The 15,144-nt window shown below is 34.4% G+C and overlaps 2 protein-coding genes across 4 annotated transcripts in view; both read right to left on the bottom strand.

Annotated features, from left to right (window-relative positions):
* Positions 1–15,144, bottom strand: part of LOC118745624 — a 202,744-nt gene that overhangs the window by 38,603 nt on the left and 148,997 nt on the right. The gene's annotated exons all lie outside the window — the stretch shown is intronic.
* Positions 86–1,721, bottom strand: LOC118745629 (putative nuclease HARBI1). Its single transcript, XM_036479167.1, has 2 exons — positions 579–1,721; positions 86–520 (listed from the first exon to the last, which is right to left on the bottom strand). Exons 1-2 carry the CDS (start codon positions 697–699, stop codon positions 147–149), a joined length of 495 nt encoding a protein of 164 aa, XP_036335060.1. The 5' UTR covers positions 700–1,721; the 3' UTR covers positions 86–146.

The following is a 15,144-nucleotide window of genomic DNA, read 5'->3' as shown; positions in this document are numbered from 1 at the left end:
AATTAACTATTTTGAAAAACCTAATTTTAAGAGCACATGAAGTGATATTTAATGAATATTAAATAAAAGGTATTTAACCATTGAAAATAAAAGAAGACTGAATGAAGTACAAATAATTAAATGTGAGTTAGAGTTTTTTATTTCTATTAAATGGATAACAAAATATTATTGCGAATTCTTCTGGCGGCATCCTCATCTTCTGTTTCAATGTTCAGGTTTTCATTGCTTATTTCCGTACTTGAAGCGGTTGCAATTTCTTCAGAAAGTTCCACGCGAAAGTGTTGACAAATATTATGAAAAGCGCAGCAAGCGTTCACAATTTGTGTAGATTTTGCTGGTGAATAATGTAAGCCACGCACAGATAAAAGACAACGAAATCGGCTTTTCAATATTCCAATCGTCCGTTCTACAATATTTCGAGCCTTAGAGTGTATTGTATTGTAGCGAGCTTGTGGTGTACCAGCTTCTGCCATGCGGAAAGGAGTCATTAAAAAAGTTTGTAGAGGGTAACCAGCGTTGCCTTTAAGGAATATTTTAAACAATCTATTTTTGTATTAAATACTAATGACCAGTCTTACCTAAAATCCAGGAATTACTCTGTATGTTTCTCTGCAGATGCTCTTTCAAATCGCTTACGTTAAAAACAAAGGAATCGGGATTTGCGCACGCGTGCCTAGCATCCACATACCGGATAGCCATTTTGTAATCGCAGAGCTTGAAATCGAAATAGATGTCATGACCATTTTATTTTAAAGTATTATTTGCTTTTTACATTTTCACTTACAATCATGACGTTTAAACTGTAGTAGCCTTTCCTGTTTAGATAAAGATGTTGCATTTCTTTTTTTGGTGAAATGATGCGAACGTGAGTCCCATCGATACAACCCACTACTCCGGGGAATCCGCTTTTTGAATAGAATGCAATTTTTGACGCGTTTTGCTCCTCTTCAGTCATTTGGGTTGTAATACATTTTCCACAAATATGCTGCTCAATTATATTTAAAACCTCCTTAATAACTACAGATATTGTAGGTTGCGCCAGTCCAACATTAAAATCATTTCCACTGCACTTTTGATAACTGCCGTCAGCAAGGAACCTGAGAGTTGCACATAATTTCAATATGGGAGGTACAGCCGTTCCTCGCACACGTTTCTGGAAATGTTCATCCATCTCGTTTAGCAAAAAGACAAATGCTTCCTTATTTAAACGAAAGTAGCGTATGAATCTGCAAAAAACATTATTAAAATGCCATTCAATTGTCGCTACAATTTTTCTTACTTGGTGCTTGGAAGTTCCAAAGGATTCGAGTGATCACGAAGCCTTTTCCGTATGCGCAGCACATCAGTTTTGGGACCAACATTTTCATCGTTGTAAAATAAATCAACGCTTATGTCCATTTTACTTTTTATTTGAAAAAAAAAAACACTCTCTCGTAAACCTTAAGTAAAGTATATTGTTTTAATTTTTCGCCACAAAATCATCAGCTGTTTAATTATCTGTCAAATCGTCACTTTTTTAGGTTGGCAACATCAATACAACTTCAACTGAAGTGAGTTGTAATTCGTAATGCCAAAAAAGAGTTAAGTTGTTTTAAAGTTGAGTTGTTTCAATTTCAATTCAACTGAGTTGAGTTGTAAACCGTAATAGGGACTTTTAACTCACTATATCTCAGACGTTTGTGTATCGATTGGTTTGAAATTTGTACATAATTAACTAGATTCTATTCTAAAGAGGATGCATTAACTACACTTCTTAATACTTATTAAAAACAAAATGACGGATATTTTAACTTTTTTATAAAAATTAAGGAGGTGGTTTTTACAAATGCAAAAGTTGTGTTATGAAGTTTAAAAATTTTGTTTTGTTCAAATGCATTAAATGCATGTTTCATGTTTAAAGAACAAGTAGTTCTAAAGTTATAACAATATTATGGTGACACCCACGAGCGGGCGCTCGCCTCTAGATGACAAATATTTTTACATAGCACTTGCATAAGTAATTTTGGAAGTAATATTAAGTGAAATGTTTAAATTCATAAATTTATCAGTGTAATATAACTTATTAAAGCTCTTTGTTATACATTTAATAGACATATGTACTTACTTACCTACATATGTATGCATGCATATAACTACACACATAGTGAAAATAGTTATTAGTACAGGGATTTACAATATTCGCAGTGTTTTAAATAATAAATTTTTCGTTAATTTTTCATGAAAATACTTTTCATATTTTAACAAAAACCATATGCATAAAATTTTCAAACTTTTTGCAAAACTTAAAAGAAAATTATACAAACTTTCATAAAAATTTTGAATAACAGCTTTTAGAGAAAATTTAGTATGCAATGTTGTAGCTCATTCAATTTCAGTGAATAAAATGCAAGCTTCAAGTCGCTTAAAATCACCTTTGATTTTTTAGAATTTGTTTCTCAAGGGTGTTACGTATTAACTTCCATGAACAAAATGTAGTTATGCATGGAAGAAAACCCTCAACACCATTGAGAAAAAAATATCAAAAATCAACGCAATTTTTAGCGACTTGAAACTTGCACTTTGTAGCACTGAAATTGAATGAGCTTCAAAACTACGTACTAGAGCTCTCGATTTTGTTCGCACATTTTCAAACAGCCCGGGTATATGATCAGCGAGTACTCGCACACTTGTTCAATGCTCATTACTCGAAAATTTTCGAGTATGAGCTCGAGCAATTCGAGTTTTTTCGAGTAATTTGAGCAATGTTTTTTTTTTATTATATTGACATTTTTGGTAGCAACTTTTTAAATTTTTTAAATTATTGATGTATAATGCAAAGATTGTTACATTGGTATTTAATAATATAATTTATTTAACATGGATTAGAAAGCAGCTGCTGACAAATACAATTTCAAAAACTCGAAAATTTTTAACAAACATTTGAGCAGTTGAGCAATGAACGATTTTCGAGCGAGTATCGAGCTGCTCGCATTGCTCGATACCCGGGTATCTAGAGCTCTACTACGTACTCAATTTTTTTTTCCAAAAAATCTGAATCAAAAGTTTGAAATATACATATATGAAAATTTGTAGAATTTTTTAAGATTTGCATAAAGTTTGAAAATGTAAGTACATATGTCTATTAAGTTTATAACAAAGAACTTTAATAAGTTATATAACACCGATAAATTTATGAATTTCAACATTTCAATTAATATTACTTACAAAATTATTTGTGCAAGTGCTATGTAAAAATATTTGTTATCTAAAGGCGAGCGCCCGCTCGAGGGTGTCACCATAATATTGTTATAACTTTAGAACTACTTGTTGTCTAAACATGAAAATTTCCCAAAAATTTCCGTATATATTTGTGTATAATGCTGCATCAAAACAAAAAAAATATTTTAAACTTCATAAAACAACTTTTGCATTTGTAAAAACCACCTTCTCAATATTTATAAAAAAATTAAAATATCCGCCATTTTGTTTTTAATAAGTACTAGCAGAGCACCCGACGGTGTTCGGGGTAAACAAATCAAAATATAAAACAGTAATACAAATATTCAGTTCAGCATAATTTAAAGGGGACAAACTATTTTCTTTGTTTACATTAAGGCATCCTTAGGAGCCATACTTTTGGCTTTATGGTGCTATAACTAATATATCTTGATCATCACTTGTACTAAATATTTTGTTCCATTATTAATATTAGATAGATTAAGGTAACGATCAAATTTCCAAATTAAAATTATTCTACTACGGTACATTCCGTTTAGCTGCCTATTCGATTAGCTGTTTTATTAGCTGCACTTTTCTAGTATAATGCTTAATTCGGAAGGAGTTTTATTCATTATGAACGAACCTTTTTCGTTTAACAGCATCGCGAGATTAAAAAACGATTTAATCTTTCCATTTCAAAATAATCTAAAGACGGTAAGGTTTCAAAAAAAAAACACACAGTTTTAAATATCCGAGTTATCTAATAGATAAATATATATATGTATATCCGCCTTTTACAAACTCATTTATATATACTTTACTTTGAACACCTCCCATAGATACCTATGTATGAATACCAAATTTCAAGTTAATGTGACTTATGGTTCCCAATTTATTCCACGCCTACGGGATGTGCCACGCCCCCTTTTATAAACTCATTCATATATACCTTACTATAAGCTCCTACCATAGATATGTCTGCATACCAAATTTAAATTTCATGTGACTTGTGGTTTTGAAGTTATAGATGATAAAAATTTTCACGCCTATGGGATTTGCCACGCCATCTTTTACAAACTTATTTATATATATATAGTTTTACAAACTCGTTTATATATACCCTCCCATAAGCACCTACCATTGATATGTCTGCATATTAAATTTCAAGTTGGAGGGACTTATGGTTCCGAAGTTATAGATGATAAAAAAATCCACGCCTATGGGATGCACCACGCCCCCTTTTACAAACTAATTTATATATATATATAGACCTTATGATAAGCTCCTACAAAATATGTATATAACTGCATACAAAATTTAAAGTTGATGCGACATATGGTTCCGAAGTTATAGCTGATAAACCTTTCATCGAATATGGGATAAGCCACGCCCCCTTTCACAAACTCGTTTATATATACCCTCCTATAAACACCTACCATTGATATGTCTGCATACCAAATTTCAAGTTCGTGGGACTTATGGTTCCGAAGTTATAGCTGATAAAGGATTCCACGCCTATAGGATGTATAGAAAAACACGTATTTTTCTATTGCCGATTTTCCGTAAAAGGGAAGGAGTTTAGTAAAGATATTCTTCTCTATATACATTTCATTTTGTTTTGACATTTCGTCTTAGTGCTATTCACTTAACAATCAGTGACACCTATCGACTATAGTTCATAAAGTTCATAATGATCATTTACAATAGAGTAGTAAATTCTAATTACAACACTCTTCCTGAATTTAACTAATACTAAGAAAAATAATAAGTGTCTTGAAAGATCTTTTAATTAAATTCAATATTGTTTATATTTTTAATTCATATAATGCCCATTGCATTTGTAAATATTTTGTATTTTGTTTTGTCCAAAGCTTTAGTTAGCACATCTGCTGTCATTTGACTGGTTGGCGTGTATTTTATTTCTATTATACCATTTTCCATTTTTTCTTGCACGAACTTCTCTTTTATTTCAATGTGTTTTGTTCTGGCCGATGATGCACCATTTTTCGCCAACTGGATCGCGCTCTAATTGTCACAAATAATTAAAGTCGGTTTGTTATTGTTGTTTTGAAGCTCTCTCTCCAACCTTCTCAACCAAATGGCCTCTTGAACTGCTGAGACCAATGACATATATTCGGCTTCTGTGGAGGAGAGTGCCATGGTTTTTTGTTTTTTTGATGACCATGAAATTGCAGCTCCCTGCATAGTGAAAACGTAGCCTGACAAGATTTTCACTTGCCAAGTCTGCATCACAAAAACCTTTAATGTCTTCATGATTGCCAGTGAATACAAGTTTTTTAGTGATTGTGCCTTTTAAGTAGCGTAGCACTCGTTTTGCCGCAGTCCAGTAACTTCTCCCATAGTTATTATTAAAGCGACTGAGAACGGAAACTAACAAATATCTGGGCGGCTAACTTGCTCCAAAAACAGCAGACTGCCAATAAGCTCCTGATATGGTATATTTTTCATTTCTCTTCGCTCAGCATCGTCCGTTGGGCACATCTCGCCTGTCAAACGTTGATTCGGATGTAAAGGCGTTTCTACTGGATTACAATCAGTCATTTTAAAAGAGGGGAGCAACTTTTCAATGTATTCTCTTTGATCGATTGTAATTTCTCCTTTTACTTCACCTCTTTTCACTCTCATTCCGAGAACCGATGAGGTCTCTCCTAAGTCTTTTATCTTGAAGTGTTTACCAAGGTGACATTTCAACCTCTTCTCCAATGCCAGGTTGTTTGAAAACAGCAAAAAGTCGTCGACATACAAAGCAACAATAAGAATTTCTGTGGAATTAATAGCATAGTAGATGCAAGGGTCAGCTGAGCAACGCTTGAGACCGAATGCTATGAGCACATCATTAATTTTCTGATTCAATTGCCGGCTCGCTTGCTTTAAGCCATATAACGACTTTGATAGTTTGCACACCATTGAATGGTTTTCAATGAAGCCTTCGGGTTGTACCATGAAAATCTCCTCATCTAAATTACCGTACAAAAAAGCTGTCACCACGTCCATATGAGACATCTTTAGGCCTAGTCTCGCTGCTAGTGCGAACAAATAGCGTATTGATGTGAACCTTACGACTGGTGAGAATGTCACGTTGTAATCAATCCCTTTAGTGTAAAACTTCGAACAACTAGGCGGGCTTTGTACCTTACTACCTTCTTCTCTGTGTCGACCTTGGTCTTGAATACCCACTTACAGTCGACCACCTTTTTATTTGTTGGGTAACTTACTAATGTCCAAGTACGATTTTCCTTGAGTGAGTTCAGCTCTTCCTGCATAGCGGCTTTCCACATATTAGCATCTTTTCGATTCATGGCTTCTTCACAAGAAGGAGGGTCCGGTAGAAAAACGTTTTGAACAGAAAATGATGTCGGACACAAAGAATTTCCTTGCTGTTCCCTTCCAAAACGTTGAAGTTCAACTATTCGCTTGGATCTCCGCAGTATCGCTTCGTCTTCGTCGGAAGTGATGTCGTGGTTGATATTTTTCTTAGAATCAACGCTTTTGCCACTGTCTTCGGATGAAATGCCACCGTCAACGAGAGAGGTGTCCGATAAACTAGTTTTAGCCACGCTTACTTAATTTTTAAAATTCGTCTGTCCCGGTTCTACAGATACAACATCATCGCTACCAGTCTCAGTTTTGACTTTATCACCCACTTCATCAGACACCTTATCTTCGTCTGAGGAAATTTCAATAATATTAGGTATGGAATCTTCAATTACCTTATTTTTCGATCCATTTTCGAAAAATATAACATCCCTGCTAACAAAAATCTTTTTTGTTTTTTTATCGTACAATCGATAAGCCTTAGACCCATCAGCGTAGCCAACGAAAACGGATTGGATCGATTTGGCATCCAATTTTTTTCGTTTTTCAGCTGGAACATGCACCATTGCATTACAACCAAAAACTCTCAACATTCTTATATCCGGCTTTCTATTTAGCCATCTTTCTTCTGGAGGCTGGTTATCGATTAATCGATTCGGGATTCTGTTGATGACAAACGCAGCCGTCGAAACTGCCTCGGCCCAAAAAACCTTTGGTAAGCCAATATCAATTAACATACAGCGTACTTTCTCCATTAACGTTCTATTCATTCGTTCCGCTACACCATTCTGTTGTGGGGTGTAGGGAGCCCATTTCTGATGCATGATGCCACTTGTTGACAAATACTCAATGAAACGTTGATTGCAATATTCATAACCATTGTCCGATCGGACCCTAATAATTTTGAAATCAGTTTGCTTCTCTACGAGTGTCCTAAATTCAACAAATTTGTTCAACGCTTGCGATTTCGTACGAATCGGGTACACAAACTCTTTTCGGCTATAGTCATCAATGAATGAGATGTAATATTTTGCACCACCTAGGGAGGACACAGACATCGGTCCGCACAGATCTGTGTGAATAAGTTCAAGCAACTTCGTCGCTCTTGTGCCTTCATTGCGAAATGGTTTCCGAGATTGTTTCCCTTTAGCACAGGTAACACAATTTTCAATTTTCGTCGGTGCACCAAGAAGTTTACCCATCTACTGAGGATTCGAATGGCCTAACCGTCGATGTCATAATTCGGAATCAGCTTTTACTGATACAGTCACTTTCGATACAATCGCCGCCGTCGACATATTAGGATGCGAATGGATATTCAGTTTGTACATACCATCAACTATTGCCGCACGTACCAGTAAATTTCCGCTGCTATCAACAATATGGCAGCCTTTTTTTGTAAAAGAAACTTTTAGGTTGCGACTAGTCAGCTGGCTAACTGATAGTAAATTCGCGCAAATATCTGGAACGTAGAGTACATCTTTTAGCACGATCACTTTTTTTATCTCTACACGCTGACAACATTTCAACATCTCCCACACCCTTCACTTCAAGCCTGGAACTATTCGCTGTAATCACTTCACTGATGGCCATTTTTCGAAAATTCTTGCAATTCTGAATGTTAGATGTCATGTGCGCTGATGCACCTGAGTCAACAAACCAATTGTTTGATGACATTTGGGCAACAAACGACGTATACAGTCCAACTTTCTTGTCACCTTTCCGTGAGCAATTTCTAGCTATGTGGCCCTGTTCTCCACACTCGTAACATTTACCTTTGAACTTCTTTATACCTTGCTTATATACTTTTTTTTTTAGTGCTTTCGACAGAAGAGCTAACTCATTGTTGTGTTGCTCAAAAGAAACATCTTGCATTAATAAAGTTTTTATATTATCAGCTGTCATTTCTTGGCCACTATTTTCGATGGCCATTACCATCGGACGATATTCGTCAGTCAGTCCCCCAAGCCTTAAGGTTCCGACAACATCTGAATCTATTTTAAAACCGACTTTTTTTTACTTTCGCCCACAAAATCATCATTTTGTTCACATAATCACCCATCGATCTTTTAATTTTAAAGATACCAAATGTTGCAAAACGATAACTTTACGCCCCAGACCGCTGATGCTTAAACGCTGATATAATTAATAAACGATGAGTTTTAGTAATTATTTTTGGTGCTTTGGCCCATAACATATAGAAAAACACGTCTTTTTCTAGAGCCGATTTCACGCAAAAGGGAAGGAGTTTATTAAAGATATTCTTCTCTATATACATTTCATTTTGTTTTGACATTTCGTCTTAGTGCTATTCACTTAACAATCAGTGACACCTATCGACTATAGTTCATAAAGTTCATAATGATCATTTACAATAGCGTAGTAAATTCTAATTACAACAGGATGCGCCACGGCCCCTTTTACAAACACATTCATATCAACCCTCATATAAGCACCTACTATTGATATGTCTTCATACCAAATTTCAAGTTCATGGGGCTTATGGTTCCGAAGTTATAGCTGATAAAATATTCCACGCCTATGGGATGTGCCACGCCCCCTTTTACAAACTCGTTTATATATCCCCTCTCATAAGCACCTACCATTGATATGTCTGCATATTAAATTTCAAGTTCGAGGGACTTATGGTTCCGAAGTTATAGATGATAAAAAAATCCACGCCTATGGGACGCACCACGCCCCCTTTTACAAACTCATTTATATAGACCTTATTATAAGCACCTACCAAATATGTATATAACTGCATACAAAAATTAAAGTTGATGCGACATATGAATCGGAAGTTATAGCTGAGAAACCTTTCAACGAATATGGGATATGCCACGCCCCCTTTCACAAACTCGTTTATATATACCCTCCTATAAACACCTACCATTGATATGTCAGCATACCAAATTTCAAGTTCGTGGGACTTATGGTTCCGAAGTTATAGCTGATGAAGGATTCCACGCCTATAGGATGCGCCACGCCGCCTTTTACAAACTCATTTAAACCCTCATATAAGCACCTACTATTGATATGGCTTCATACCAAATTTCAAGCTCATGGGGCTTATGGTTCCGAAGTTAAGTACCTACCTTTGATATGTCTGCATACCAAATTTCAAGTTCGTGTGACTTATGGTTCCGAAGTTATATCTGATAAAAAATTCCGCGCCGATGGGATGTGCCTCGCCCCCTTTTACAAACTCGTTTATATATACCCTCCTATAAGCACCTACCATTGCCATGTTTGCATACCAAATTTCAAGTTCGTGGGACTTATGGTTCCGTAGATATAGCTGATAAAAAATTCCACGCCTATGGGATGTGCCACGCCCCCTTTTACAAAATCGTTTATATATACCCTCCTATAAGCATCTACCATTGGTATGTCTGCATACCAAATTTCAAGTTCTTGTGACTTATGGTTCCGAAGTTATAGCTAATAAAAAATTCCACGCCTATGGTATGTGCCATGCCCCCTTTTACAAACTCATTTATATATGCCATACTATAAGCGCCTACCATAGACATGCCTGCATACCAAATTTCAAGTTCGTGTGACGTATGGTTCCGAAGTTATAGCTGATAAAAAATTCAACGCCTATGAGATGTGCCACGCCCACTTTTACAAACTCGTTTATATATTCCCTCCTATAAGCACCTACTATTAAAATGTCTGCACAAATTGCAAGTTCGTGTGACTTATGGTTCCGAAGTTATAGATGATAAAAAATTCCACGGCTATGGGATGTGCCACGCCCCCTTTTACAAACTCATTTATATATGCCATACTATAAGCGCCTACCATAGACATGCCTGCATACCAAATTTCAAGTTCTTGGGACTTATGGTTCCGAAGTTATAGCTGATAAAAAATTCCACGCCGATGGGCCTATTATAAGCACCTACCATAGATAAGTCTGCGTACCAATTTTCAATTTCATGTGGCATATTTTTCCGAAGTTATAGCTGACAAAATATTCCACGCCTATGGGATGTGCCACGCCGCCTTTTACAAACTCGTTTATATATACCCTACTATAAGAACCTACCATTGATATGTCTGCATATCAAATTTCAAGTTCGTGGGACTTATGGTTCCGAAGATATAGCTGATAACAAATTCCACGCCTATGGGAGTGGCACAAACTCATTTATATATACCCTCCTATAAGCAGCTACTGCATACCAAATTTCAAGGTCATATGTCTTATGGTTCCGAAGTTATGGCTGATTAAAAATTTCACGCCTATGGGAGGTGCCACGCCTTGTAGGATCCCAATTTTTTCACCCTATTATAGGCCCAGAAGTCAGGGCAATACTCTGTCAAAATTTTGTCCGATTCTGTCCGTCCGTTTAGACTGCAAGGTGGCACATACATACATACATACATACTTCCTAGTTTATTGTGTACAAATTTCAAATCAATCGATACATAAACGTCCGAGACATAGCGAGTTGAGGTGAAAATTTCGCAGAAATTGGCCGCTGTGAAAAATCAGGTTTTGTGGCTTTTTTGACATGAAGGCGTGAAAGCAAAAAATCGCCCTGGGACTATATGCGCAGAGAGGCAATTTTTAATTCGCGCATTGCGCGACCTTCTATGTATAGATCTTGGCACGGATAGTCGATTCTCTTTATAGCCAGATGTTGAACATTTCCGCTGGAAATACCTATTGACGGATCTTACTCTTTAATTAAAGAATTACAAAAGAATTGGGACGTACGGAGACAAAATGGACACAATTTGTCATTTTGTTTGATTATTGCGAATGCGAAAGCGAATGCGAATGTTAAAGTTAATGCGGAAGCTCCGCGGTTGCGAATGCGAATATTCGCAACAACCCTGCTACAGACGTTACTGCTTCAAAAACGCAAGTACGCACACATCTGTGCGATTTTATCGCAGTAAAAACTGTCAGTTTATAGACGAACAAAAGATATTTCTCAGCAAAAATAAAATTCTTAACTTTTCTACATCAAATTTGTTTTGGTTTCTTACGTTCAATTTTGTTTTCAGTCGGCATTGTTGTAATTTTTGTAGGAACAGATTCGCATAGGTGTGTGGATACTAGGGATGTTAATTTTTCCGCTTTTGCGACCCCGGGATTTTCGGGATATTGTTATCACAATCGGGATTAGTCCCGGGATTTAGATATTCATTACTTTTCAACAACATAAATAGAAAAAAATGCTTCTATCTCTCCTATCATAAAATAAATTGCTTTTTTTATTTAAAGTGGCGTTTTTATTTTTGCTCTCTGACGTCAGGATTTATTTTAAAGGACTTTGTAATTTCAAAGATACGATTAATTCCAAAAATTATTTCAAAATTTCAATGCAATGTAGAATAAAAATATGGGTACCAAATGAAAGAGGAAATTTCTTTAGAATTTATAAAATTACAATTTTTTGGATTCACAAGGACGAATAGGTAATTTTTTAAGCTGATAAAGTTAGAAGGATGAAATTCGGGGATTTTATCGAATTTATATAAGTCCTTTTTCGAAAGGCAAATATTGCGAAATTTCAAGGATACAATTTTAAAAGGACATTTTCAATACTTACTAGTCCTTATGTACTAAAAAAATTTAATCTGAATAAATTCTACAAAACTTCCTTTTTAATTTAATACCCATACTTCTTCTCTAAAGACATTTCGCTGAATTTTTTAACCTGCATCCATCGGAAATTGTTTGTAACACAAAGCACGTTGTGCATCAATTTGATATATATGGAAAAAGACCCTAGAATTCAATAAAATGTTGGATTTTTTTTATTAATGACCAAAGTTTCTTCATTTTCTGATAATAAGAATAAAAATGTTTAAAGATCTATATATACGCATTTGTAGTAAAAAACCAATTCAAAACATTAACTATTTTTCTAAATATTTTAACACGTTTTCGAAATTTCCATCAATTTGATACAAGCGATGGATGCCGGTTAAATAATTTTTAACAATTTTACTATATTTGTCCCATGGTTTCGCGAATATATTGATTTTTGTGTGTAAAATTTACTATCGCACGGTGTTATATGTATACATTTATAAAAAAATATGAATTCTTAAATAAAAAAAAGAAATATAACCAACACTGGTCAAGAAAATGAAGTTTATATTATCAGTGCAAATTACAAATCCCGAAAATCCTGGGATTGTTTGCCAAGAATCCCGGGATCCCGGGATTAACATTCCTAGTGGATACCTTAATGGTGCATTCACATGGTATGAATCTGGTCATAAGCCGTATGAATTTTCCTATAAAAGAAGCGCCAACTCTATGAATTAATGAATGAAAGCGTTATATATTTTATAATTTTGAGTGATATTCTTGGCAAGTATTCTTTTGTAAACAACAAACAAATAAATGCTAGCTTCGAAACTAGAAGCTTATTTTTTTGAAATGTTCTTTAAAAAGGACGAGAACTGGTTGAAATGCCCTTCTCCTCCTGCCAATAAGCATTGTGGATTGCTATTTTTTATATGTGTATAGCTTCCATTTAAACATCTTTGTGCAAAAACATTTTGGTTTGTTCAGAAATTGCTTATTTATGTAATTTCTCTTTCATATTTCAAACGTTTGGCATAAGTTGAAATCATAGGGATGCCGTTTTCTTCTGTTTCACAATAGATTTTATATTTGAAGAAGTACCAAAATATTTATGTAATACTGCTACATCATCGTCACCTGAAGTGCAGAAAGACTTAACAAACATCGTCGCTGAAATTGAAAAAGTCGTAACTAATAAAAAATTCAAAATTCAGTTTTTGATTGATATAATGGATTTCATCAAATTACAACTCCCACATCATTTAATGAAACAAATAAAAACAATTTAGTCACGACTTTTTCCATTTCAGTTAGGATGTTTTTACGTCTTTTTGCATTTCAGGTGACGATATATAGATTAGCTCAGATTTTTTTTTTGTAATTTTATAATGAAATTTAATAGTATTTATGTAGTTTGTAACTAGCATTAAAATGTATATGAGACATTCTTTTTTAAGTCGGACGGATTTCGTAAAAAAAATTATGCCAAGTCTCCGATTCGCTTCAATTTTTTTATGGGTTCTATACATGAAATAAGCTAACACGTGTTCGAGGAATTTTTTTATATTTTTTTTTCTTCGGAGATATGATCTGTCAAAGTTTGCATTTTTTCGTGATTCTGACTAATTATGTACTTCTTCAAATCGATATATCTCGGGTTCTGCTCATCGCAGAGACTTCATCTCAACGTCGTTTTAAAGCTAAAGAAACGGGCTTAACACTATATATAAGATGGTCAAGGTTATCCTAGAGCTAACTTAGCTATTAACAGTTGAACTTTTTGAAGTTGATTTGCATACTGAGGATCAGTAAATTAGGGATAAAGTTATACCATCGTAATCCTTGTTTAATTCTCTATAAAAAACGTAGTTAAAAAATGGGCGTTTTTCAAGAACTATTTTTAAAATATTTTTATTTATAACGAGATGGTTTATTTTGTGAGAATCAACATTTTTTTAAATTTGTTTTCGAAAACTTATTTTGAGATATATTCAGTAAGGTGTTAAGCATCGAGTTTTTGCAAAAAGTAAAACTTTATTGCGGATTCCGATAGAATACGTATCCAGATATAATATTTGTACGGCAAGATTTTTCTTTAAGGCGACAAACCCTTAGAAATGGGCGTGGCAATTGCAGGAATAAAGTTAGCAAAACGACAACAACAACAATATTTGTTTCACAACTTTTTCAATCCATATAGATATTCTGGCGAAATGCACAATAAAGCCGAAATTTTTCAACTTTGGTTTTGATATAGCCACGCCCATTTCTAGAATGTTCTTTGATTGAAAAAGTTGTGGAACAAATGTTGTTAACGAAGCGATATTCTGCCGAAATCCGCTATAAAATCTGCGTTTCGCTAAATTTAGTCCTGCAATTGCCACGCCCATTCCTAGGAGTTTTTCGCCTTACCGAAAAATCTTGCCGTACAAATATTATATCTGGATACGTATTCTATATATATAGGTATTCTATCGAAATCTGCAATAAAATTTAAATTCTTGCAAAAACCCGATTATTAACACCTTTCTAAATATATGTTATCATAAGTTTTCGTAAACAAATTACAAAAATTTGTTGACTCTCATAAAAAAAAGCATCTCGTCATAAAAAAAAATTATTTTAATAATAGTTCCTGAAAAACGCCCAATTTTTTGAAATTTTTAGAGAATTAAACAAGGAATACTATGGTATAATTTTAAATCCCTAATTTACTGGTCTTCACTATGCAAATCAACTTCAAAAAGTTCAACTGTTAATAGCTAAGTTAGCTTTAGGATAACCTTGACCATCTTATATATAGAAATGTTAAGCCCGTTTCTTTAGCTTTAAAATGACGTTAAGATTAAGTCTCTACGAAGAGCAGAACCCGTGATATAACGATTTTAAGAAGTACATGAATAGTCAGAATCACGAAAAAATGCAAACTTTGACAGATCTCCGAAGAAAAAAAAGAAAAAAAAAAATTCCTAGAACACGTGTTAGCTTATTTCATGTAAAGAACCCATAAAAAAATTGAAGCGAATCGGAGACTTGGCATAATTTTTTTT

Source organism: Rhagoletis pomonella, unplaced genomic scaffold, assembly GCF_013731165.1.
Source record: "Rhagoletis pomonella isolate Grant_MI unplaced genomic scaffold, Rhpom_1.0 Rhpom_scaffold_00009, whole genome shotgun sequence".
Taxonomy (NCBI): Eukaryota; Metazoa; Arthropoda; class Insecta; order Diptera; family Tephritidae; genus Rhagoletis; species Rhagoletis pomonella.
Note: the sequence above shows the minus strand (reverse complement) of the source record. Positions and strands in the feature narration are given on the sequence as shown.